This window comes from Thunnus thynnus, chromosome 7 (genome assembly GCF_963924715.1).
Source record: "Thunnus thynnus chromosome 7, fThuThy2.1, whole genome shotgun sequence".
NCBI lineage: Eukaryota > Metazoa > Chordata > Actinopteri > Scombriformes > Scombridae > Thunnus > Thunnus thynnus.
Genome location: NC_089523.1, coordinates 28,714,252 through 28,740,718, shown reverse-complemented (window position 1 = coordinate 28,740,718; position 26,467 = coordinate 28,714,252). Strand labels below are relative to the sequence as shown.

Here is a 26,467-nt window from a genome sequence, read left to right as displayed (position 1 = left end):
ATCACCAAAACACTACCTTATTGATCTGTTACTGTAGACTAATTATTAACTACTTATATTTCATCAAATTGTGGTATATCGATACTACTGGGTGCATCCACTTTCTCTTGCTTCAAATATGTTTTCAGTTTGTGGTTTCCCACATTTCCCAGAATGCCTTTTGACCACCCCAGAAGAAAGGCATCAAATATTTGCTCTCAACTATTAATGGCAACAGTTATAATAATAATTTAATAAATTATAACATAATAAGAGCAACAGGGTTTCTTAGAAAAGTGAGAGTTACACTGAAAACAACAACAACAATTAGTCTTGTGCCTGCATTATACTCAGGTTATTTGAGGGTGCTGTTGGTAAATTAGTGAGTTGATTATTATCTTAAACCTCTGACATGGATTTCTCACTTGATGATTGCTAGATGCAAAATTTTTAGCCTGTAAAAGCTTTCTTGTTGATTCAGAGGAACTAACATCTAAATCTAGGTTTCTTTACATGCTCTGTATAAAAAAAGGGAACAGAAATTAGCTTGACATGATCAAGAACTAACAAAAAACAATGTGCTGAAACATAAGGAACAACATCAAGCAACATAAGGTAATGAGGTAAAGTGCTGGTGATATTTCTGCATGAAATGCAAATGATTGATGCATTGTGACACCTTGTTAGATATGGTAATGTAAGTAACAGATACATGTGTAACTATTCGAGAAAAGTGCATGTATGAACTGCACATTACAGCCTTTACACCAGCTTTCATACTGCATGTTCAGACAATTTTAGTCAAATTAATCTAATGTTTCAATAAAGCTTCATTTCATTTGATCTTACCACTAACTATCAGCTCGTAGATGATGAGCAGCTCAGCATATCTGAGATATCAGACTTGTTTACTCGGTCCCATAAGTTACTGTGGCTAAAAATTAGTGACAAGCGTATAAAGTAATCGCCACCTCGGGGTGAGAGCTAAACGGATATGGATCGAGATGTGAGAATGATACAGCACAATTTCATTCAATAGGACATCCAGTGGGAAACAGGACAGGAACGCGGACAGTTGCCACGTTAGTTGGGACACACGTTACAGGAAATAAGACATGTTAACAGACATACCCATTTGTCCAAATCGACTGCCTGCTAGGCAGAGAGCAAGAAGGGGAGGGGAGGGGGTGTCAGATAACAAGTTAAAATAAAATCATAATAAAAATAAATGTAAAGAATAAGTCCATCGATGGTGCTCACATAGACTGGAGGATCATAATGTACAGTATGGTGAACTTCAAAGCCAAACAGCCATATTTACATGAATGTTTAAATTTGTGAATCATATGTAAAAAAAAAAAAAAAAGTCCCACCAAAGAAAAAAACAGAAAAACACATGACAACCACATGAAACCTGAAATAAAATCCAAATACATTAAGAGATATTTTACGACATGGTCTAACACTAGACTGGTGATTAATATTTTTGGTGCTGTGACTGGTTAACATCAATACTGTTCAATCATAAACACAGGCGCATATTTTTAACTATAATCAGTTGAGACACACATTAAACCTTTATTTATCATCTGTAAGGCAAAATCTTCAATTATATCTACAAATGTAATTACGTTATATGTAATAAAGAGGGGATAGTTCATTACTGCATTGCAAATATGAGTAAGCAGTGTCTGATAGAAGAAAAATTATCTTCAAGGAACACTGTGACATTTTCGGAGATAAGCTTGGTTGCCCTATTGCGCACAGTCAGATAAGAAGATCAAAAGCAAATGTATCCCTGTGCCCAAAACAGAGAAAGGTCCAGGAACTGTTTAGCATAAACTGGATGCAGAAGAAAACAACAAGCCTTTGAAACAATATATCTTCAAATAACTCCAAAACTGTCTTATTTACATGTTATATCTTTTCAGGCTGCAAGCTAGTCAAAGGGTTTTTTGCTCCACATCTGCCAACCTAACAATGAGGACAGTATTTCTGCAATGCAGCTGTTGTTGTCAGTCATAGCTTCAAAGTGTAAGCTAGGTGTGTTAAATGTTATTTAACACAAGATACAGCATGTAGAAAAAGGACAGTTTTTGGAATTGTTGGAAGGCAAACAGTTTCTCCATGTTTCCAGTTTTTGTGCTAAGCTAGGCTAAACACCTCTGTAACATACTGGACACAGATTAACTTGCTGTTAATTTTCTTATGTAACTCTGAATAAGACACCAAACATCTGTTGCAGTGTTCATTTCAGTAAAAAGTATTGAGGAATTGTGAACAATACGAAAATGTAAGTCAAATCTGTCTACATGTGACAGGGGATGGTAGTGGTAGATTACATTGTAAAGACAAAAGAACAGATATATTTCTAATCAGTCAAAAAGGAAAGAGGAAATCGCTCCGCCAAAGTCTGTGTCTACACTATTCGCCGTTCACATTCCACTGAAGCACCTACGCAATCTTTCACTTCCTCTCTAAAAAAAAACATTAAGTCTGCATTCACAGTACACATATTTCTCTCTCTATGACCCATTTCTTTATGTCTGTTTCTGACTCCTACCTCGGTCATCTCCACTGTGTTGGCCAGCATCTCCTGCAGAGCGCGGACCGACAGGGACTGCTCCAGAATAAAGGTGCATATGGCCAAGTCCGGGGGCACATTCTGCAAACACACATACACAGGACTGTAGTAGAGATAGACAGCTAGGTAGACAGATAACTTTATTAATCCCCAGTGGGCAAAAAAAGTAGTTTGCATGCCCATGCATGGGTCAAAAGTCATGTTGATTAAAATAAGGTTACAGAGGAAGGTTATCAGCATCTTACCTGGGCATTGGACGTGGTTTCGAGGAAGCAAAGACGGTTCCCGAAGCCCTCACAGGACAGACAAAGCTTAATCTGCTGCTCTTTCAGGATGGAGGCAGTGCACTGCAGAACGACCTGGTCATCCTATACACCCAATACAAAAAACAAGCAGTTAGGGACACATTTATTCACTGCCCATTCACTTTTTGGGACATGTTGCTTTATGCTCCTGCTACTAATTTGAGTTTTCAACCACACACTTATTTCTCTTACATCAATTTTTTTCCTGCTGCTTGTCCCTGCTCTGCCTGCATTTTCACATTTTTAGTACACATTGTTTTTATATGTTTAAAAGCACTTCTTGAACAAAACTGGGTTGACATGACATTTGGTGTCGGCATTATTGTCTACAATACTGACCTTTTATTGACTATATGTTTCGTAAGGAGTGCAGAAGAAGGAAAACTTGCCTACAGCACATTTTAAAAAAGGAACTTACTGTACAGTACACTATAACTAAAAATATGGTATTGATGTGCAACCAGGAGACTATCTGACCTAAAGAACAATAAGTAAAAAAAGTGATTTTGTATGTTTTATCCCTCTTACTGCAAATCATTAATATTTCCATTGTTGCTGGCTGTTTTGCAAATCATGCAGTTTTAGCTGTTGTAGATATTTGAATCAAACAGCAGCAGCATTACAGCAATAACATATAAACAATTTGTGGTTAAGGAGGAAAAACTGTCAAAAAAAAACAAATGGCCAGTTGAGAATGCATCAAACAGTTCCTCTCAGTAAGGGGCGGCACAATACATAAACACAACTTAATTTCACAAGCAGAATCCTAACAGACAGTAATTTGTTGCTCCTCGTCAATGCCAGGACCCTCCGGAGAGTGGTGTAAATACAGCGATAAACACCCCCACCCCTGTGAAACCCACACCTGACACTTGGCATTCTCAGCTGTTCCTTCCACTCCGTCATTATGCAAGTAGATCCATCACTTCAAGGACCAGCGTGTAGGATTTAATGGCATCTAGCGGTGAGGCTGCAGACTGCAACCAACTGAATAATCCTCCCCCTCCTTTTCCAAGCATGTAGGAAAATCTACGATTGCTGTTAAAAATGCGAAAGCCCCTCTCTCTTTGATTTGTTCATTCTGGGCTACTGTAGAAAACATGGCAGCCTCTGTGGAAGAGGGCCCACTCTCTATGTAGATATAAAGGGATCATTTTAAGCTAACAAAAACGCAACAATTCTTATTTTCATCGGATTGTACACGAATTAAAACATACCAAGTCTTTGCGCTAGATATCACAAAATCTTACACACTGGTCCTTTAACCTGACTAATATTTCTCTCTCTCTCATTTCTGGACAGATTCCTGACTTCTCTCTCCTCTCATCTAACAACTAATGAATCATGTCTTCATGTTCTTGACCCACTAGCTGTCTTTCCCTCGCACCGCCGATGTGTCATGACTTAGTGTTTTGGATAATAGGCATGCACTTTAAAGCGAGGCCGGGGGGCAGCACACAGCAGTTTGCATGTCTGTGTTTATGGCACAGAGTAGGAGAATGGAAAGTGATGCCTATCAGTGACCTCATAACACATCCTCCTCTCTTATACCCAGAGGCCTCTAGTGTTTCTTTGGCTGAAGACTGTCCCCTCTTCCTTTGGCTGGGCTATCATTTATCTCCCCTCAGCCTAGAAATGTCTCCTCTGTCCTGTCCTCGCGTTCCCTGCTTTGCACTCCGGAAAGTGGAGCAACGTGCCCTCTCTCCTTCACTGCAGACGTGAGCAACACCACTCGATACACAACTCAAGCGTTACTAAAACTGTACATGGAACATACAAACATGCCTTTTAGCAAAATTAGTCAAGTTCTCAATAATGTTCCCAACTCTTTCACACAACAACACTCACACCCCTTCAAAGCTGAGGTTCAGAGCGATAACTATTCTACATGCACTACAATGACATGAATCTTTGTTTTTCAGGACTGAATATAGATTAACACACTTCTGAAACCAGACTTCACCGCAGAGAAGTCACACGGTCACAGCTGAACTGGGCTGAGCAGGAGTAACATTGACTGAACTGGCCATGTTTTGAGGACAGTGCATACAGACTCAGACTGCAGTCCCCATTAAGGTTACGGGACTGAGCCTGCGGGTGTCTAAAAGCAGACTGAAGTAACCAAGTGACTCATTGCTCCGGGACAAGATGTGTGATCAGATGACCACTGTAGACGATCTATGCTCCAAACGTTATACAGCAGTCCTACCCTGTGGCTTCCATCTATTTTACAGCCATAGTCTCACATGGCAGAGTCGTTACTCTGCTTCGATCACTCTGCAGTCAACATCAAAAAGGCAGAGAGGACCTACAGGAAGACTGTGAGAGCTCAAGGCTTCAGGTCTCAAAGTTGCAGAGAATATTTTATCTTATATCTGTAAAGCACTTTATAAACATATTCTTGAAATACTATATAAATAAGGACTACTATTATTTTAGAAATATATATCATTTGGATTTTGATGAACTGCAGAACATATAGCAAATTTACATGGTAAGTAACTATGGAAACTTTTATGGGAAGCCATGACTATAGTGAAATTGGATATTTTATGTCTCTAATTATTGCACAAGTAAGGAGGACCCACTTTTTTCATCCTACAAATTCACTTAGCCTGACAGGTATGATATTAAGCACGTGACAGAATCAGGACAGAAAAGCTCTGGTTACCTGCCAAACTGGCTGACTGATGGTGCAGACCATTGACTGTACATAAATATGGACGACGTGTCTCCACTTCCTACCACTGTGAAAAAGTGAAGCCGAAATATCTCCTTTCCAGGAGCTGCCATCTTGTTTGTGTGACATCATTCGGAGCCATAGTCTACGCTGTAGACACGCCCCCTCAAAAATCCCGCAGCCTGATGGAGGTTTAAGAGTGGCTGTCACAGCTGTCAATCATGACGTCACACCCCCCTTTTATATCGTCAAATAACTAATTAAAAACAAGCTTATCAGAAAAATGAGCACTTGCAAAAACATCAGTGTGATAAGAACTACCTAAAATGAAAAAAAAACATCTTTGGGAAAAATTTATTTGACGTGTACTTTGGCTCACGTCCCATCCATCAACATGGAGGGAGCGGGATTTATGACCTATACTGCAGCCAGCCACCAGGGGGCGATCGAGATGTTTTGGCTTCACTTTTGACGAGCTGTCATGACGTCGATATTTATATAGAGTCAACAGTGCAGACAAACATATAAGCCTCACCACATTTACCAGCACTGGTGTTATGTTACACTGTCACAGTTTCATTTAGCAGACGCTTTTATCCAAAGCAACGTACATCTGAAAGTTAATATAACACAAGCCAGGAGAGAACAACACAGGTAAGTGACATAAAGCTAAGTTCAAGTCCGATAGGATGTAGATGCCAACAGGCGGTGCACAGAGGCAATGCATAGAAGTGGAATTTCTTCTTCTTCTTTTTTTCAGTCCATCCGGTGCAGAGGTGTTTGCAAAAGTTGTTGATGGTCATCAATCATGACACCCAAGCTTCGGGCAGACTTTGTGGGCATGAGTTGGGTCGATTCTAGTTGAATTGGCTAGGATGACACAGAGCTAAGTCTTAGAGAGGTTAAGCTGAAGGTGGCATTCTTTCATTTACGCCAAGATATCGGCAAGGCATGACGAGATCTGTGCCAGGACTGCGAGGTCTTCCAGTGGGAATGAAAGGAAGAGCTGGGTATCGTCAGCATAGCAATGGCATGAGAAACCATGGGAGTGGATGATGATGATGGTGATGATGTTGATGTTATTCCACCCTGAAGAGTACTCTGTCAAGTACATCAGCAGCTATAGAGCTTTGTCCTTCCAAGAGTCACACTGTGAGAATCACTTCCAACTTGACCACGTGAAAAGCTGACTTGGAGACCACACAAACCCTCCGGCTTAACTCACCGTTTTATTAATAGAGGAAGGCGTTCAGGATTTGAAGGATGCATCTGACACCTTATTGTAAACCAACCTCAACTCCTGATTATTTGTTAATCTCACATGACCATATTCAACGGAGCCAAGACATATACTGAGTGAAAGTCAGAATGTGCTTGTTATCACCAATCTGACCCATTGAACTTGTACTTTGCAACGAGCGAATATTTGTTCATATAACACATTCAATGCCCCATCAACAGGGTAGGTGTAGAGTTACAGCCAAACCACGTTTGGACTTGGCGGCTGAAGAATCTGGACTATGTGGAAGTTCGGGGTCAGAAGGAGAGGTAGAGACAATTGGATGTAAACTGACAGACAGTTACACAAACACACTAGTGTGCGCAAATAGAGGTGTGTAATGCGGCATAGATTTACAACCAGAGGCACAGACAGTGCCTGAAAGCAGACACCTTTGTATATTCTCTAGGGCCGTCTGATAGTGCGCTTGCAGACAGAGGGTAGCCAGGGTTCCCCAGACAAGCAGGCATGCTGCCCACCCTAAACAGGAAGCAAAACAGATGCAAAATGGTGAGATCCTATATCCACTCCCTCAGATCCTCCCGTGCTCTCCTAAAATTATCTGTAGGATAGGCAAGGAGGTGTTAATCTACATCTGTGAACACAGCTTATACAGTTCTTGCTGAGGGCAGAGAGTGTTTTGAATTGTTTGGCTTAATGTGTGTACAGTGACACTTCTGATTATGAGGGATCTTCAAGTTCATGTGGGACAACAGAGCCTTGAATATACAGTAAGTCTACCAGAGACCAGTTTATTTGGTGTTTTGTGGGACATTTTTACACTGTCTCAGCTAATTCTGCTATGATGGGAAATGAACACCAGCATCCAGCCAAGTGCTGATATATGTTTAAGTATATATTTTTGGAAGGATTGTCTTCTCCATTAGCCAGTAATCATTGTGTTTGTTGTCTGTTCAAAGCCAAAATTACATTCAAAACTGAGAAACTGGGGCTTATTATCCTTTCGCCACTCTGGCACAGTGTTCAAAAAGTTAATTTCCTGGCTTAACTTTCAACAGTATATTGGTATAATAAACAAACTTTTAAAATGCTGTTTCATGATGTTTTAACAGTTTGACTAAGACTTTTAATCTGTATTTCAATTCATGCTTTTTAAACATTTTCAACTCAGTCTTGATTTACTGTTTAAGCCTTTCATACCTCACACTAAACCTCCAGTTTGACAAAGTGCCACATCCGTGCCCTCTAAAAACTGTCCTGTAATCAAATCATTCTTATCAAATATATTCATTCTCTCATTCTACTTCTGCCCGATGTCCTGATAAAAGTGTGCTGATTCAGACCCTCCCAAGACATCGATTATATTCCTGCAGACATAAAAAGAGTGAGGGATAGCACATTGTATACGGTATGTGGGTGGAGGAGAGAACAGTTCAATAAGGCAGAGGGGAGACTGGTGATGGAATACAGGCAGTGGGGGTTTCCCTTTGAAAACTGGGAGAGACCATGCGGGTGCACTATCAGCATCCTCCGTCACAGACTGCAGTCTAAAGGCCCTTGTAGCACTCTAACTCTCCTAAATTATGCACTCTCACTCGTGTTTTCTTCTCTACTTGCCAACATACTGTATCTTTAAGAAGAAGAAAAAATCTACCAAACGACCTTCCACTTTTCTCTTATTTTTATTCAAATCACTTCTGTCTTGTAAGATCAGCCTCAAAGAAGATTGTAAGGGCACATTTTAAATAAATGAATGCATGTGCAAATATAAAGGTCTTCACACAGTACACACCAGTCCCTCACACCATCTATTACCTGTCACCTCTAAAACAGCCGAACCATCCCCTTAACTCAGTTCCATCTTTCCTTGCAGGTAACTACTGCTGCCGTTTCAGGAGACTTTTACATTTTGCTGTCTTCTCAGGCATTATAAGGTGCAAGGAGAGATTGTTTAGAGAGACCGCAGACTTGCTCTCTGCTTTATTTGTGTTTTCTTTTGTGGAAATTGTTACTGTGCAGCCACAACCAGTAATCCATCCAAGCCAGCACTGAGGTTTCTGTGGTGAATATATATTTTTGGAAGTAGTTACAGACAGCCTCTCTCTCTCTCTCTTTCTCTCTCTCTTTCTCCTACTGCTCTTCTTAACAATGTGTGTATTTCCAAACCTCTGTCAATTAGTCATATAATATTATGATGGTAGTATTTCCCATATTCCATACATTAAATAATAAGCAATTTGTAATTTACCTTTTTATCTTGTTATTTTACTGGAGTTAAGGGCCCACAGTGTGATAACCCTACAGCCCATTAAATCTACTCAAACCTTAGAAAAATGAAAAATGTTGCCAACTATCACATACTGAGAAACACATTTTCAGTACAGAAAAGGAGAAGCTTCTTGCCTTCTGCTTTGGCATCACAGCACCACAGACTGAATTAATTCTAATTAGTCAAAATCAGTTCTCTCCGAACACCGTGAAAATGCATTTTTAAGTTTCTATCTTATTATTATTAAGTGTTTATCAAATATTTATCCTGTTTCCACCTTCAGGCTGCTGATTTTTGTAGCTGCAATGCCAGAATGGGACAACAAAACAATTATTATTTTATCTATTAGTATATAAAAGATTAAACACGGGCTGTACGCTCATGAAAACAATCATGAGATGATATTGATGCATTAATGCAGGAGTCGTTTCAGCCCCGTGAGTGTGTCTGAGTGTGACTCTCCTCTGAGTTAATTCAGTATAGATGACTGAGTTTTACACATAACTTATAAAGTACAAAAGTTATAAGTGGCTCGAGACGGAAAAGTTATTGTGCTGTGCTGAATCACTGCTGATAAATCTTTCAACCGCACACAGACGAGAACAGCAGCGTTGAGGACATTTAAAGCTTGGTCGTTTTCACATTCTTCTTCTGCTGCTGTCTCTCTCTCTCTCTCTCTCTTTCTTTCTCTTCATCGTGGTCACTCCCTGTCTGTCACTCCACACTATTAATTTCTATCCGTTCTCCTCGTCCGTAGCCACTCTCTGTACTTTTATTATTTCATTGCTTTCCTCTTTTATCTACCCCTTCTCTCCATTACCTCTACCACTCAGCTCTGGGCCTTTCCCCTTCCACTCCTCCTCTATTTTAGGTGGCTGCACCTGTCACTATCACATTCCCTCCTTCTGCTGACCAGCAGATACTTCGAGGTCTCACTTGAGAGAGAGAGAGAGAGACAGCCAACGGCAACTCTCTTGCACATAGGAACAGTACTGAGCTCAAGAAAACTAGCTGATAGGTCCGACTACTGATGAGCAATAAGCAAAAGTAAAATCAACCAATCACTGCACAAATTAGATTACCAAAGTAGAAAATTAAACGACAGCTCATCACTTAGACTGCTTCCAGTATATTTATGTATGTATCACAGCAGAATACAGATGTTTAGATAACACACTGCAGTAGATTTAAACCATTAGGGATCTGGAAGATATTTGGGAGTTACTGTGTGCATGTTAGTGTTTATGAGTGGCATCCTTAACATTTTAATTTCTTTATCTCTCTCTCTCTCTCTCTCTGTTTCTCGTTCTGTCTTTCAGCAGCCACCATCAGCGGCGATTCAATTATTTAATAGACTCTGAGGCAGAAGTTCATGCTCATATAATCTGTTTTAGCTAGAAGGTATGATGATTCAGTTATTCAAATATCCGAATATAACCATTCTGCTCTCTCTTAAAGCTAAGTGGTTTATTCATATCAGTCTTCTCAAAGGCCACAGATGGGAAACATCCAAACAATCCTGGTATTGTAGGTTAATAAGAAATATATCTACTGGACTTGGCTTTAGAGTTTAGATGATTGTGTCGCCATATTTCATGATCTCCTGGCATCATCAACGAGACAGCTAAGATACCAGATACTGCAGGCTATGTTCAAACTGTGATCATTCACAAGTTGGATCCTAACAAACACTTAAGTTGGATTTTAGTGACACGTTGTGATCTGACAGCCTACAAACACTGGCGTCATTCCCCTCCAGCTCAGTTAAACATCCAACAAACTACCAAACATCAAACATTAAACAGCCTCCGCCATTTAGAAAGACGATAAGTCTGGCAGACAGCAGCGATTCAGAGGAAAACACTGTTATAAATAAATTATTTTAGCTGGCTAGAATCCATGGTGCATTCCTCCAGAAAAGTCTATTTGCCTTAAGAGTAAGCAAAGTACTTTCCTGACCAGCAGGCCTGTATAAAACAGATGTGTGATCCAAAAATTGAACACAGGAGAGAGGCACACAGAGAGATTTATTGCGCAAGAGAAGCAACATCCCCCGGTGCAAATGAAAATACAGCCAAATAGCCTGGAATATGAAATATTCCAATAAACAGCACACTGGCCCGGATACAGAAAACACTTCCAGACTACTCAAGAAAATCACAAAACCTCACATTCAGACCTACAGACATTTTAAAGGATGCATCCTCACATCCTCAAACCTCCTCTTGAAGTTACTCTCCATAGTTTCATCACAGCCTTCTCTCAGATTTCTTTACTTTCCACGACCTTATTCCTACAGCTCTGAAAAACACTATTTCCCCAGAAAAGTGCCTCAAGCCAAACTGCACTGTGCTGCAATGTGGATCCAGAAAAGTCTAATATTTATCTTATCATCTCCAACATTTTCCTCTCAGACAAAACTCCAGCTGCACACACATTCTGGAGGATTTTAGGATCTTGGAACAAAGTGTTGTCAGTGACAGACATGACAAAGTAAATATTGGGGGTCTGGACTTGTTTAGCTATAAAACATTTTATGCTGTACAAGCTTTGTGCTTTGCATGTTTAAGACTTCTTACTACAAATTACATCTACTTTACATCATTGCAAACCATTTTGCTAACTAGAAAGTTGAATGTAGCCTCCGTGCACACACACACACACACACACACACACACACACACACACACAGCGGTTTGCATAACAGTTGTGTAACTTTGCAAAACATATCTTCTGCAGGATCCCTCTCTCTCTCTCTCTCTTTTCGTTTCTGTCTTGTGCGTGGAAGAGCAGACCAGACCAGACCACCTGTTCATTGTGTAAACTAGCGTGACCAAAGCAAGCAGACTAACTAACAGGTGCTGTATGTATGTGTGTGTGTGTGTGTGTGTGTTGTTGTCCCACTGTGGACGTGTTCATCTCCTGGGCTCAGCACTTCTAAAGCCCAGCTTCGCTCGCACCCTCCCCGCCTCCCTTTACCCCCCTCCCCGTCCCTCATCTGCCACCGTCCTAAAATCTGCTGCTACTGTGGCACAGCTTGACACTGTGAGACAGGATGAAGAAGACAGCTGGGATGAGAAATGGGCAAATGAATAGAAATGCAACCAAATAAAATCATAATTTTGGGTTCTCTCATTTCAAATTGAAAGAAATGGAAATTAGCGACCGGAGCAATCCAGACGTGATAGAATTACACTCCAGAGGGGAAACAGAAATGTTGTGTTAAAGAACTCAAGTGAGTGAGGAGTGAGGTTAATCTGTCAGGACAGTGATGTAGAGGGCGATGTTTGTCCGAGCTGCCTTCTGAACTATGTTGTCTGTGTTTTTTCTTTTGTTGTTGTTGTTGTTGATGAAGACAGGTTTGAATTTGAGCCAGTACTGAATTAATCATCGAATCAAAATCCTTTTGAATCCCTTATCAAAACTATTTAGGTCTAATTTCAAGCAATTTTAAGTGATTAAAGTAATAAATACATAAAGACAAACACTAAAAGAATTTAAACTCAAGTTTTGTCAGAGAGATTACACATCTGTAATACAGAAAAAGTGACTAACAAAATGTTTCCTCTGTGCTAATTAAACAAAGGGAGGTGAGATAATAGACCTTAACAAATGTGTGTGCTGCCTAAAAACATATGACACCCAACAATCCACATTTACCCAGTAAGCATCATGTGCAGGTCCAAAAACATCCAGATGCCTGCATAAAATATGTAAACTTAAAGATAAAATGAGACAAATTTCAACTGCATTTCAAATACTTTATTTCAACGTGTAGCAGGACCTGTTTGACATTGAACTATAGTTGTTTAAAAGCTGTTAAAGCATAAGTAACCTTGACATTATCTGTTTATAACCTGGACATGTAGTCACCTTCTGACAAAAGTAACTATGGAGTGTGCAGGCCTGCATGGACAGCAAAACACCCCAAACTGACTGTTACAACAATAAACAAGATCTCACACACCCACATCTACACATACACATACACCACGTCTCCCAAAGGATGCTGGCAAGTAGGACACTCACTCCTCTGGTTTCTCCCTCCAGAGTGTGCGCGCCTATAGTGGCACACTATAAAAAGAAACTGCTGTAAGAGACTGGAACTCGAATACCCCTTCAAACCCACTCGCCTTTTTGTGATTCACAACGCAAATGTGACATTGTGAAACAGTGACACAGCTTTTACTGTCATCGGTAGAGAAACGGCACCGTTATACCTTGACGTATTCATATGTGTTTATAGCGTAGTGAGACATTTCGGCTGTCTAACTGTTGTTGCAGGCTTTTCTAAAAAAAGTAAAAGAAAGACTTCTGGCTATTACAAGCCCATCTATGACAGCGCTATGTGGGGGCTGAAGTGCTTGCAGAGAGGCGAGGATGGTGAATACTAGATACCTGCAGGTCGACAGGGGGGCATTCACTTCATTTGAGTGGAGAGAGAATTTAACCTGCTACAGTACAGCAGGTGACACGACGAAGCCCACCAGCGAGTGTAGACTATACAACTATTCAAGCCACACCGCTCTCACTCAGCATCGTACAGTATGACTCACAGGCCTGCGCCGTATTATAATAACACAATACAACCCAGAATAGAATAGAGCAGCACTGCTGAGTAATCTGTGTGTGTATTTTTTTTTTATTTTTTTTTTTGCGGTGTGAAAATTGGGGGATGTGTTGAAGATGCCAAATATGCATCAGAATCTCCTGTGTTCCCCATCTGTCACACCCAACAGGATTTAGCATTAAAGGATCTAATCTCCTCTTCCTCTCCTCTGTTACATTCAAATGAATGCCCATAGGAAAAAAAAAACACACACACAGTAAATACAGTAACACTGCACTGCTTTACTCCCAAATTCATACACCCACAGCTTTCCTTCTTATTTGGAGGAGGATTCCCAGTAGAGGTGAAAAAGAAGCAGAGTGATAGAGAAAAGTGACAGGATTTAAAATTCAGCTCCTTCCTCAAATATTCAACAATAGGTTCACCAGACTGCAGGAACACCATATGCTCTCATGTTGATAGGGGTGGAGAGCAGCATGAATAACCTGCTGTAGTGCTTATATACATGTGCTCCATTATCACACTAAAGATCCTGGTGATGGACTTTTTTCAATATTTTTAAAAACTGACTGCACAGTGTGTCTTATTATTCATTGCTCAGCTCATAAGTGTGACAAGTTCAGCCTTGTAAAATCATGATACAAGAGAGCAAATAATGATCAGCTGAAGATGAAGTGAAGGGCATTATGAAAGGAATCATGCAGTTATATTACAACATCATAAAAGGTTGTTAATGTCACTCCAAAAGAATTTAAGATGGCATCACTAGTCAATTCCTGTAAAGCCGGTTTATTTTAGTCTTATTTTTTGGTCTTACACCATGCAAAGGCTTTCATTTCATTTACAAAAGCTTTAGTTTTCCATAAACACAACTTTAGTAAGCTCAGAGCCAACGCAGATGATGTCAACTAAACACTTATGCATACGGTTGGGCAATATATCGATATTATATCGCTATCATGATATGGGACTAGATGTAAGTGTTGTCTTCTCCTGGTTTTAAAGGAGTAAAGTGATGTAATTTTCTGAACTCACCAGACTGTTCTGGCTTTTATCTACTTAGTCATTATATCCACATTACTCATGATTATTCATCAAAAATCTCATTTTCACAATATCGATATCAAGGTCAAAAACGTTGTAATATTTGATTTTGTCCATATTGCCCAGCCCTACTTATGCACACAGACAAGCTGCTTCTCAGAGTTTGCTAATGTAGTACAACAATAAAAAGTGTATGAGCGACACTTGAACGCCAGATCAGAAGCACATTTTAGATTATGTGCTTTTTTTTGTGTAAATTAATCTTCTTTAAACATCATTCTTCATTCCTAATTGCTCAGGGATTTGACTGTCAATAACTGGTAAACTAGCAGTATCTCTGAGCTGCCAAAGGCTACATTTTGGGAAAACAAACGACTTTTTGGAACACAGTTTTGGACATGACAGAATTTAGATTTTTGAGATTTTATATTTGTTAATTTTGTTAGGGCTGAACTTTAAAATGGAGCTATTATTAAACCAAATTGGGCTCACAACTAACACACATTTTCATCCTAAACAAAACACATCGGTGTGATAAAATTAGCACTTCTTTAAACTCAAAGGGCTGAATTTCATTCTGATTTCATGAAATTGTTGATATTATTTATAGAAAACAATTTCTGAAGAGCCGAGGTTGACCTCCAGCTGAAAAGTGAGCCTTGACACACGGGGCTATGAACCGTCATGACAGGTTATGTAACTGTAAAAAAAAGACCATATCAGGTTAATATATGACAACAGTCTGCTGCTCCAGGTGGGGTAAGAACTCCTCTGTGCTCCCACTTCCCACTCATCACACCTCCTCCAATACAACCCAAGGTAAAACCCCAGCAGAGAAAAACAGCTGACTCACACAACGCCTCCCATCACCGGCCTCTAATTAAAAGACCCAAGATAACACAGACCATTTGGTGGATGCTTTAATCTAAAGAGCAATACAGCACCGAGAAACACATTTTTATCCCTGTACGCCCGGTGGGGAGCGAACCTCTGACCCCTACAGCGTCAGTGTCACAGATAAACCCATTGAAGTACACAAGACATTAATAATTCACATATAGCTGCATTGTTTTCTCTTTTGAAGTATCGGCGTTTAATAGTTTCATCCTCTCGAATTAAACGGCAAACCCTCCGAAGGCATTCGAAGTGCCCGGCCGATGAATCTCGCAATTAATTTGCCAGTTTCTAAACAGAAGAAATGTTCATGGTTTAGTAATAGAAGCAACAGCTGTGTTGCTCTGCAATGCCGTCTTGTGGATATTGTGAGCTGACTTCACAAGCTTGAGAGGAATCCTGTCCATTAATATAATTTGCTGGTGGTCTTGCTGCAGGCCGTTGCTGGGCTCTTTTGTACTTGAACTATTATTATTACACAGCTAATTAAATTAGAAGTACCAGTTAGGTAAACATGGCAGCAACAGTAAAAGGTCTCACATGATTGTTAATAGAAATAGAGGCTGGCAATGATTCAGTAATTATCGTTTATTGGCTTTCCGTGGAATCATGTTGCGTTATTTTTTTAACATTTTTGTCATAATTGATATCCTATTAATGTGCTTATTGATATCTGAAACTTATTCTATTCATTTCATCTCTAGATGGAAACACTGACTTTTGCAGTAACTGGAATTAATCCTCCAGGTGAGTAATAAACAAATAATCAAGGGTTTCTCAACCTTTTCTAGCCCCTGATCCCATTTCTCAGCCCACTTGATTGATCGATTAGTTGATAAGTACAGAAAATGAAACTATTTTCACAGTCGATCAATCATTGAAGTCGAGCAAGGAAGCCAAACGTGTTGCTTTCAGCTTCTCAGATAGGAGGATTGTCTTATTTTCCTTGTCTTACATCATAGAAATTCAAACATGTTTTGGACTGTTGCCGGGACAAAACAGCGACATTTGATACCGTCGCCATGAGCTCTAGAAATGTTTCCACTGGCGTTCACACGCATTTTCAGACCAAACATCTAATTGAGAAAATAATGTGCAGATTAATAAATAATGGAAATAATTGTTGGTTGCTATTCAGATACATAGAAACATCACCAAATGGAATAAATAGCCAAGATATTCAGACCAACTTAATACAGTATTTTTGTCAGACGCTACATCCATCTCTGTATCTCCGTCTCTTTAGCTTTGGAAACACCAACTCAGCTGTTTTGGGTCTTTTTTGGGGGGGTCTTCCCCCACCGAGACCGTTGACTGTGAAGAAGATACCTCCACACTGTGACTGTGTGTTAACTTCTCCGTAAAGAAGACGTGCAGCCTTTGGCCAGCTGTCCCCTGCAGGCTCTGGGTAGCTTGTTGCACTGCCTCCTCACCCCACACTGACAGGCTCTACTTTCCTCAGATAAAAATAGATAACGATGCTAACAGATGCACCAGCCCCTGTCTATCTATCTGCGCTCGCACACATATGCACACATACACTGTTACCCACCTATTCTTAAACCCAGAACATTCTGGAAGTCGTATAAAAAGAGATTAGGTGAGACAATGAGCGGCGCATTCTGAAAAGATCAAAATATGATCATGTAATGTAGGTTAACAACCGGAGATTCCTGCGCTCACAAGAGATTAAAGAAATCAATTACCAAGTTTAAAGAGAGCAACTATTAAGCGGGTCATGGCACATTCGGGGCGGCGCAAAAATAGTCAACTATATACAGAAGCGAGGCTTGGCTCTGAGATCTGCAACTACAGATTTGTCTTAAATATCCAGCGCCAGAAAAGCAAACGTGTTGAAGTGAAGAAACAGTGAAACCGAGTCGACACTCGAGCAATGAACTTGATGCTGAAACATCAGGAGTGGATTTCAGGCCAAGAGCTTAATCACCTAGGACATACTGTGTTTCTTTCCAGTTAAAAAAAAAATATATTATAATCCTTTCTCGCTGTTCTCATCACTCCTTATCTCAAAACTCCTCTCCAGCAGTCAGTGCAGGTTAGCCTTTCCCGAAAAGGAAAGTAAGCAGGACTCACCGTCCGCAGGAACTGAATCTCCTCCTCTCCCTCTCCCCCTTCTGCCATCCTTCGCCGAGGGTTATTCGCAGCTCCTCGGGAGAAAAGAGAAAATCCTTTAGTTTTCTCTCTTCAGGATACGGATTTTTGTTTTTATCTCCTTTGCCTTGTCCTTCCCTCTCTGCCGTCTCCCCGTTGCACCTCTCTTCTTCCTTCTATGTTGCTGTACCCCCTCTCTCTCTCTCTCTCTCTCTCCTCTCTCTCTCTCTCCTCTCTCTCTCTCTCTCAGTGTCTCTCGCTCTCAGTGCTAGTGTGTGTGGGTGTGCTGGAGGACAGCATGAGTCCTGTGGCTCTCACGGTGTTGTGAGAGAGAGTGACGGGAGGTGAGACTCTCCCCGGCTGCATCCCCCCCCCCTCCACCCCCCCCCCACCCGACCGCAGAAGGGGAAGGGGAGGGAGGGATGTTGGATGAGTGAGGGAGGAGCAGGCACCTTGTTATACATTTACAACGCTCCCATCCCACCGTGCCACCATGTTTGTAGAAGTGGGCCACTCCTTCACACAGGCTGCTGTCCCCCACCCCCCCTCCTTCCACCACACACACACACACACACACACACACACACACACACACACACACACACACACACACACACACACCTCCCTCCCCTCCTTCCACATGTCTGAGGCTATAAAAGGAATGGGGGGTGAGGACTCAGTAGCCTTTAGGGAGTGAGCAGGAGCAGATGCACACACACAAACACACACCTTAACTCTTCAAAGTGAATAAGTCAACTGCACTGAACAAAAAACCTGCTTCTGAATCAGGTGTATCATCCGCTCTGCATCTAAAGGGAGCTATTTGGAAAATCCAGATGTCTGTATCAATCAGTTGTATCAGTTTATGTTATGATATGTATTAACAGATGTACAGCATGTGAGAAAGGAAGAATGTGTGGGTGCGGTTTGATCTAATTTGACTGATCCTGTCAAAAACTATCATCAGATTCAGGTTCCGCTACGATTAAACTCTGATTGGTCAGTGTATGGAAATACTTGACTTCACCTTTTTCCAACACAACACCACTTTAAACACGTTGTAAACCAGTGAGGCAAAGCATGAATGCAGGAATCTTGAAACTTTGGCAAACAGGAACGTGTTGAACATGCAGGACTCCATCAAAAGCTTCTTAAGAAAATTGAGTTGACAGGGCCTTTAATAGATGTTTCATTCAGTAACATGTCAGAAAATAATCCCAAATATCCACCTCAGGTTTCCAGAGCCAAAAGTTATGTTTTGAGATTGTTTATGTTGTCTGAGCAGCACTTTTAAAACCTACTGGGATTCACATATGATACAGAGAAAAGCTGCAAAACTTGACATTTAAAAGCAGGAACCAGCGAATGTTCTGGATTTTTACTTGATATAGAATTTAAAAGATAAATCTTTTAAAATGTGTTGTTGTGTAAATGAATAATAACTAATAACAGGAATAGTTTACAATGATCATTTCATCGTTTTTCAGCGATCTAGATCCTATAACCACAAAAACATGCAGTTGTAAATGAAATAATTCATGTTCTTCCTTAATCAATCTAATAATATTGGAGAAACTTAAAATCTGTTGGATCAAAGCAGACCGCAAAATACTGCTTGGCACATTCAGTGATGTGGATACTATTTATGCTTTCTTACGGTCCGATCAATAACATGATTAGAGGCTTTGCACAGACATTATGTCAGGCTTTTAATTAGCTCATTGCACTTTCACACTTTCCCGTAATATTTCAGATTTTATGCTTCATTTTATGCGTGTTCAAAAGGTCTGAGGTGCACTAAGAACAGTAATTAATATGTTTTAACATCACCATCAATTAAGTGTGGCATGTATCCCTATTAAAAAACCCCAGACATTTCTGTGCAGCCTCTGTAGTGGCAAAAACAAAAAATCTGTGTAGTGATTTAAGGGACGAACCTCTCCTGTGTCTTGCTGACTGGGCGTGAATCCAAAAGGGCCATCAGCTTCACCAAAAGGAAATTATCCATGTGATTATTTTTATGTTACAATGGCAGCAGCATCAATCTTTCCTTCCTTTTCATTCTTTCTCTCTTTTTGGGACTAATTAACAGAAAATTGATTTTTTTTTTTTTTTTTGATAAATGAGTGATTTAATGATTAATGATTAAGCATGAGGATTTGCGGTTTTTCTCTGTTTTGGTTGTATATGAAATGTATTTGTGTACTGGACTGTTGGTTGGCTGTAACAAGCTATATGAAGACGTCTCCTTTGGCTCTGGGGTATTGTGATGTTTTAGCATTTTCCCTCATTTTAGAGATTAATTGCAGCCTCGGTTGTAAACATCCATTTTAATTTAACAGAATACTGAGTGGTGTCCATTCAGCTTCCCTGACAACCTCCTTACAACTTGAATAAAATCCCTTTAAGTCTTCTTTTAGCTCTCAAGAGATATTTTACTAAAAATGTCCAACACATTATGGATACACAATGTACCAGAAAATATTTTTGCAAGACTCCTAACTCGCCTAATCACAGGCCTAAAATGTTATCACCTCATAATTATCATTAACAGCTCTTGCAGACTGATGCATTCCTGAAGGAAACGTTGGATCTGCATGAGTGTCAGTGGCACACCCCTCCTGGACATAGCAGAGATGCACCAGACAGAAAAGCTGGAAGTCCAAGCGGAAAAAAAGCGCATCATACACACACTCACGGTGAGACAGTGTGACACATACACATATCCTTACCTCCTCAGTCTCCATCTGGCATCCCTCAGCATGCTCTTCTTCTCGCCCATCTCCCACTGCAGCAGCAGCTGGCGGCGGAATAAGATGTTTTGGGACGCTGCTCTCCGGGATATAACTCCTCCGTCCAGCGAATAAAACGGAGGAGAGGTAGAGGAGGAGGAGGAGGTGGTGGTGGTGGTGGTGGTGGATGATGAGGAGGTGATACGCCACTGAAGCAGAAATAATATGAATTCTGGGAGTATGAGTCCTGATTCAGAAGTGACCTGCTGTTGCTGTTTTTTTTTCTTCTTCTTTTTTTTTTTTTTGCCAAATCATGAATCCGCCTCTGCTTATATGCAGTTGCGGCGCCGAGCCTGAAGGTGGCGACATTGTACAGAGATTTGGACTCAAATAGACTCATCAAGAGTCTGCAACAGCTTTTGAAACGCTCACTGAAGAATCCCAAATAACAAAGGTAAGCCTGGATTGAAGCTGGAATGCTGTTTAATCTGCTGATTCCTTCAAACATACTTAAAATAAAAGGAGGAAAAAATAAAAAAAATAAGCTCCAGAAGACGATTGTAACTTAAAGGGCCAGTATGTAAGATTTAGGGGGATTTACTGGCAGACATATTGGCAGAAATGGAATATAAGTTAATATTCATAAGTAGGTTTTAATTAGCGTATTATCACCTGAAAATGAGAATAATTGCATTTTCGTTACCTTAGAATGCGCCCTTTATGTCTACGTAGGGAGCGAGGCCACCGCCACGGAGCCTGCCATCTTGCACAGCTATGTTGCTACAGTAGCCCACAAGGGACAAATACTGGCTCTAGGGAGGGCCTTCCGTGTTTTTCGCGAGTTTCGCGGCCACCGTAGGTTCTCCTGCAAACATGGAAGGGGAGGGGAAGGGGAGTGTCTGTTGCAATCTACAACCCCACAGCTAGATGCCACTAAATCCTACGCACTGGTCGCTAATGTTAGTTACATTAGCGTTACTTTGCTGACAACACAAGTTATCAAACAAACTTGTCACGTAAAAAAATAATTCATATTTCTTATAAACATATGAGTAAGTTTATCACACTTTAAACTCCCCCGTTCAGTCTTAATTTAACACAAAACCTGTAAGATAAGCTATGAATTACCGCTTGTATTCATTTCGTTACTGTTATTGTAACTAAAGTGACGTCAATACAGACAATTTGAATCACTTCAATCCTTAACCAGAAATTAGAAAATATTTAAAACAAAAATGAAATTAACACACTTGACACATATTAGTCACAAAACTAAGCACGTATAGGGGGGTGTCATTAAGACCACAGTGGCGATGCAGCAGCTGTAGTGTTGAATAATAATTTTCTTTTTTTTAAAAAAAAAGGCGGCTGGCTGTTCTATTTTTTTAGTGTGCGTCCTCAGATTTACCAGCAGAGTTGACTGCAATTCTTCCTGTTTTGAAGAGCTATTGCTTAAGATTACAGTAAGATTACAACATTGCCAGGAAATAGCATTAAATACTTTTTGTCCTCTGTGACATCTCCATGTACCCTCTTCAATGAGCCACTTTCTAATGCAAATCAAAATGCATTTTTAGGTGTTTTGGACTTGGCATGCAAGGACTGCAGGAGCCCTGCTCTGTGTGTCTTTCCCTGCTATTGAATGCCATATCGCCCACTCTCTCTGCCAGCCAGTCAGCTTCCTGCAGCAAAGAAGCCACCTCTGCAGACTTCGGGCACATTAATGTCCTCTGTTTGGTCGCCTCTTCCTCTTGGTGTGTTCAAACAGGGATGCCTTTGAGTCTCTCTGTCCAGCTGCACAGCTACATTCACAAGCACAAACACTACCTCCCTGTGTAATCACTTGCCACCCTGAGAAATGACAGAGGGAGTAAAAAAAAAAAAAAAAGAAAAAAAAGAAAAGAAAAGGAAGAAATCAGGATGATAGACTTGATTTGGGGGACCCTGGAGACCCTGGACCAACAAATCTAGACGGGAGACACGAGTCAGGATTTAACAATGTTATCAGACAGCTGATGAATTCTTTTCGGGAACTGATTCTTTTGCCAAGTTCAGGCGATGTCCCTGAAAACTGCATGAAGATTTGACGTTAGGTGTGGCCTATTTTTTTTTCTCTATGTTGATGTTCTGAAAACCCACATGTCGCTTCCTGGAGTACTGATGGTGCTCAGATGATTGCTCATCACTATCTCCAACTCTCCTCCTCCTTCCTCTATTGGTACTGTGTTCATTATTCTGTCTGTCTCTCTCTCTCTCTCTCTCTCTCTCTCTCTCTCTCTCTCTCTCTCTCTTTCACTGTCTCTATCCTCACCCCTCCCCCTTGGTGCGTGCACACACACACACACACACATACACACAGAAACTAATGTGAGTTCCCCTATCTGTCAGACCCAGTTCCTCCATTTAAGATGCTGACTTGTTTATGTCGAAGGGGCAAGTGAATGACTTTTGTTAGGCTTGCATTGTACTTTGAAGCGTCTGTTGCGGATTTTTTCTCTTTTTAACATGCCTGCTTTATAGCAGGTGGAGGGGCATGAAGTCTGTTTTGTTGCTGATTTGTGGTTGATAGACATCTTCAAATAGCAGAGAGAGAGAGAGGGAGAGAGAGAGAGAGAGGCAGGTTGACACGCAGAGCGGTTAGATAAGCAGCGTTTAGGCGTTAAGTCTAGGAGTTTAGTCTAGTCGATGACTAGTAAGTGGGTAGCCCTCACCCCCAGCAGCTCTCTGTCCTGTGCCCGCTCTTGCTGTCCTGGGTGCAGACACACATAGAGGACACACAGAGGAGGAGAAGGAGGAGGAGGAGGAGGAGCAGGGTCAACCATGGAGCTGTAGAGACACGCTCAGATGCCCGTGGGAACACCAGTGGAGGAGGAGAGCCGCCGCGGAGAAGAGCTCTGCAATGAACAAGACCAAGAGGTAATTAAAAAAAAAAGAAAAAAGAAGAGGGTGCATCAAAACTGAGAGTCTGCTGCTGCTCAGACACACTTGCAGTTCAGTTTCTCAGCAAGTGTAGGTCTAAGTATGTGTCAGCAGCAGGCGTTCGGCTGCAGAGAGATGTGTGAACCTTGAGGTTATATCTGAAATGCAGTGTGGTTTGTGTGAAAGCTCTTGACGAAGAGGAATGAGGGCATTTAGTTTTATTTTCCGCTCAGCGCGTGTGTGTGTGTGTCTGTGTATGTGTGCGTTTTCTGCTGTTTATTTAAATCAAGGCACTGCGCATTGGAGACAGAGAGTATGTGTGTTAAAGGACAGGTAGAAGACGAACACACACCAGTCACACACTCGCACACGGTCACAGCTAATGTGTTTGACCTGCATATCAGCGAAGAATATCAACTTCTCAAATTATTTGTGTGTACTGCACACAAGCAAGCCCTGACATTCAACAGTTGTGCGTGCCTGTTGAGTTCTGCCTGCTCACCTTTCCATGGATATCTGTTCCGCTTTTGCATTCTGTCCAGTTAATCTCTATTTACATGTCAGTTCATTGATATATTTTTTTTTGCATTAGATCTTAGATACTGTTTTAGAAACAAGCCTTAGTAACCTTCATTGGTACTGTTTTACTGCTGTAGTTGTGACCACAGCTCTTATCAGATTGCCTGGAATGAAAGAGTTATGTTGAATGTTATAAGTCAGAGATGACGTGTGATTAAGCCACCTGAGTTTAAGGTGGGCTGAGGTGGATGAAGTGGTCTCGTTACTGTACATCCCCTTCAGTGGGTAGAATTAAGATATGAGTTGAGGAAAAGGTTTTGTTAAAAATAAATACAAGGAAATAATAAACACACTTTGTCAAAATGAAACTTAAACATCTTCGTGGAGCAAAAGAAAATGAAATGTATCTATCATCAGTCAGAAACAAAAAAAAGAAGAGGTATGTGTTCAGGTATAGTTTCATTATCTTTTGATTTATGGCTGCATTTCAAACAGTTTATACATCTTCTTCCTTACAAAACAGATGAAGAGGTTTGCTGCAATTTCTCTAAACTACAATGGTTGGTACAGTGGCTTCATGTCGGACCAAACGGATGAATGGCTCATTGCAGTAGATGCATCCCCCTTGATGCAGCGGGGAACAAGAACGCAGGTTGTGAGAGGGAAGAGAGCGAGAGAAAAAGAGCAGCACACAAACAAGGCCTTCAAAGGGCCCTGGCTTCAATTAATCAATTAAGGAAAGAAAGAGAGGAATTTGCATATCCCCCCGCCAGTGTGAGAGCGAGAGAGGGAGAAGAGGGAGGTTGGAGAGGGGGTTGGAGGTGGGGGGGGGGGGGGGGGGGGGGGACTGGATCTGTAGCCAGGAGTCTTGACATGGATGGGAAAGCGAGTGAGAGGGGGATTTCCAAAGAGTAAAAAAAAAAAGGAGAAGCTGTTTCCTGAATGGCTTGAATAGAGCAAGGATGAAGAAAGAGGAAAAAAGTGGGTGAAGCAGACGGAGGTGTGGAAGAACTTCCTAAAACGAAATCAGTGATATGATAGACTCAGGGCCAAGTTCATTAATATTTAAAAATCTGACTGCTTATTAGGGCTTTTTGCTCACTGTCGTGTACATGAGGGTTTACTTTTTCACCATCATGTTTTAGCAGTCGTGTGTTGTCATGTATCCGCTGTTTAATATAGAGGAATACGTTTACCCGAGTTGTGTATATGACTCTTAGGAAAAGTTGAATGCAAATGCCCCAACAGTGTCCGATTGTGTTCGGATTTGCATGAAAGTCCACCACACTCTGATTCTATTTACCAACAGCGCTCAGGTCTCTTCAGCTTGCCAGGCTCATTATACAGTTAAAAAAAAAAAAAAAAAAAGAGATCATTGGCTGCTGTGCTGTGCATTTACCTGCTCAGCTCATTCAGGGGGGGAAATTCCCTGACAGACGTCATGACATCAATAACATTTCCCCATCAGCACTTCTGTTTGTAGTAGCGAGTGTGTCTCCTCATATGAGCGACGGCTCTGACAGGCAGAGCTGGATTCACTCTGAGTCAAAGGCAGAGATGACAAGTTGTAAAGGGCACTGAGATAAGAAAACCGAATAAAGTAAACAGTTACAATGATGTTGAAATGATTCGTTTAATAGTTGAGATTAAATGGACATAGAATTGATCATTTAAGCTTTTTTTTATTTTAGTTTATTTACGACTTAATATTTACTAACTCATTAGTTTCACATTATAAAATACAAAAATGTAAAAATAAATATGCATATATGATGCATGGATGAAGATATTTACATACTGTATATGTATTACAGGACAAAATTTAAACGATGAAAATGGGAAAAGTCATTCATTGAGCAAAAGTGGAAAGCACCTGTTTCAGCTTCTCTAATCAGAGGATTTGCTGCTTTATTCTGTTTATATCGTTGCAAAAAAATAATTATTTGGGGTTTGTTGGTCACACAAAACAAATGCAAACACACAATTTATTTGCATTTTATATTTTAACCATTTAATAGTGGAAATATTCATTAGCTGAAGACTTAGAGTCATATATTAATTTGTACAAAGGCAGATTTGAAGGAGTCCAGTGAGGCCTAATGGTAGTTTATACTTTATCATCAAAAAAAGTGAAATTGCTAGGTTTAAGTTAAATGTCATATTACTGTTGTCAGATATTTTTTATTGTTTTGATATTATTGAAAGGTTTCTGAAATGAGGGTAGGATCATTTTATGGACTCACAGAGAGGTCGAGTCAGGCTCCTCACCGTAGAATAGCTCACGAAGGTACGTCGTGTGCTGTTTAGTGTTAGTGTTTGGGATGCAGTAGCCAGCTGGTGTAATGAGGCAACGGCACAATCTGAATCCAGTCATGGCTGAGGGAGAAATGTTGCGGCGTGATAACTGTGATGTCTGGATGGAACAGCACGTCCAGGCAAGAGAGCAGCTGGTGGTATAAATACACCGGTGAATGTCACCCCGTTCACCTGTATGAAAGTGTGCATCCATGAGTGTCCGTTCATGTGTTGTACATAAAGCAAACCCGACGTTCTTGTGTGCGACTGGAGTGTGGATGCATGTGTATGTTGAGCAATGCATTGTGCGTGCGTGTTTGTGTGT

At 40.8% G+C, this 26,467-nt stretch overlaps 2 protein-coding genes across 9 annotated transcripts in view; one reads left to right on the top strand and one right to left on the bottom strand.

Moving 5' to 3' along the window:
- The window catches only part of ryr1b (ryanodine receptor 1b (skeletal)), a 76,319-nt gene extending 58,304 nt beyond the window's left edge, over positions 1-18,015 (bottom strand). For all 7 annotated transcript variants that reach the window (XM_067595343.1, XM_067595345.1, XM_067595346.1 and 4 more), the window contains exons 1-3: positions 17,660-18,015; positions 2,809-2,931; positions 2,543-2,644 (exon numbers count right to left, since the gene is read on the bottom strand). In XM_067595343.1, the coding sequence (XP_067451444.1) occupies positions 2,543-2,644; positions 2,809-2,931; positions 17,660-17,707 (273 nt within the window). In that variant the 5' untranslated portion in view covers positions 17,708-18,015. The remainder of the gene's footprint in view (positions 1-2,542; positions 2,645-2,808; positions 2,932-17,659) is intronic.
- A 4,677-nt stretch (positions 18,016-22,692) lies between these two features.
- The window catches only part of rasgrp4 (RAS guanyl releasing protein 4), a 14,272-nt gene continuing 10,497 nt past the window's right edge, over positions 22,693-26,467 (top strand). The window contains exon 1 of one of the 2 annotated variants that reach the window (XM_067595340.1): positions 22,693-23,325. In XM_067595340.1, the coding sequence (XP_067451441.1) occupies positions 23,309-23,325 (17 nt within the window). In that variant the 5' untranslated portion in view covers positions 22,693-23,308. The remainder of the gene's footprint in view (positions 23,326-26,467) is intronic. The other variant, XM_067595339.1, reaches the window with a different exon arrangement.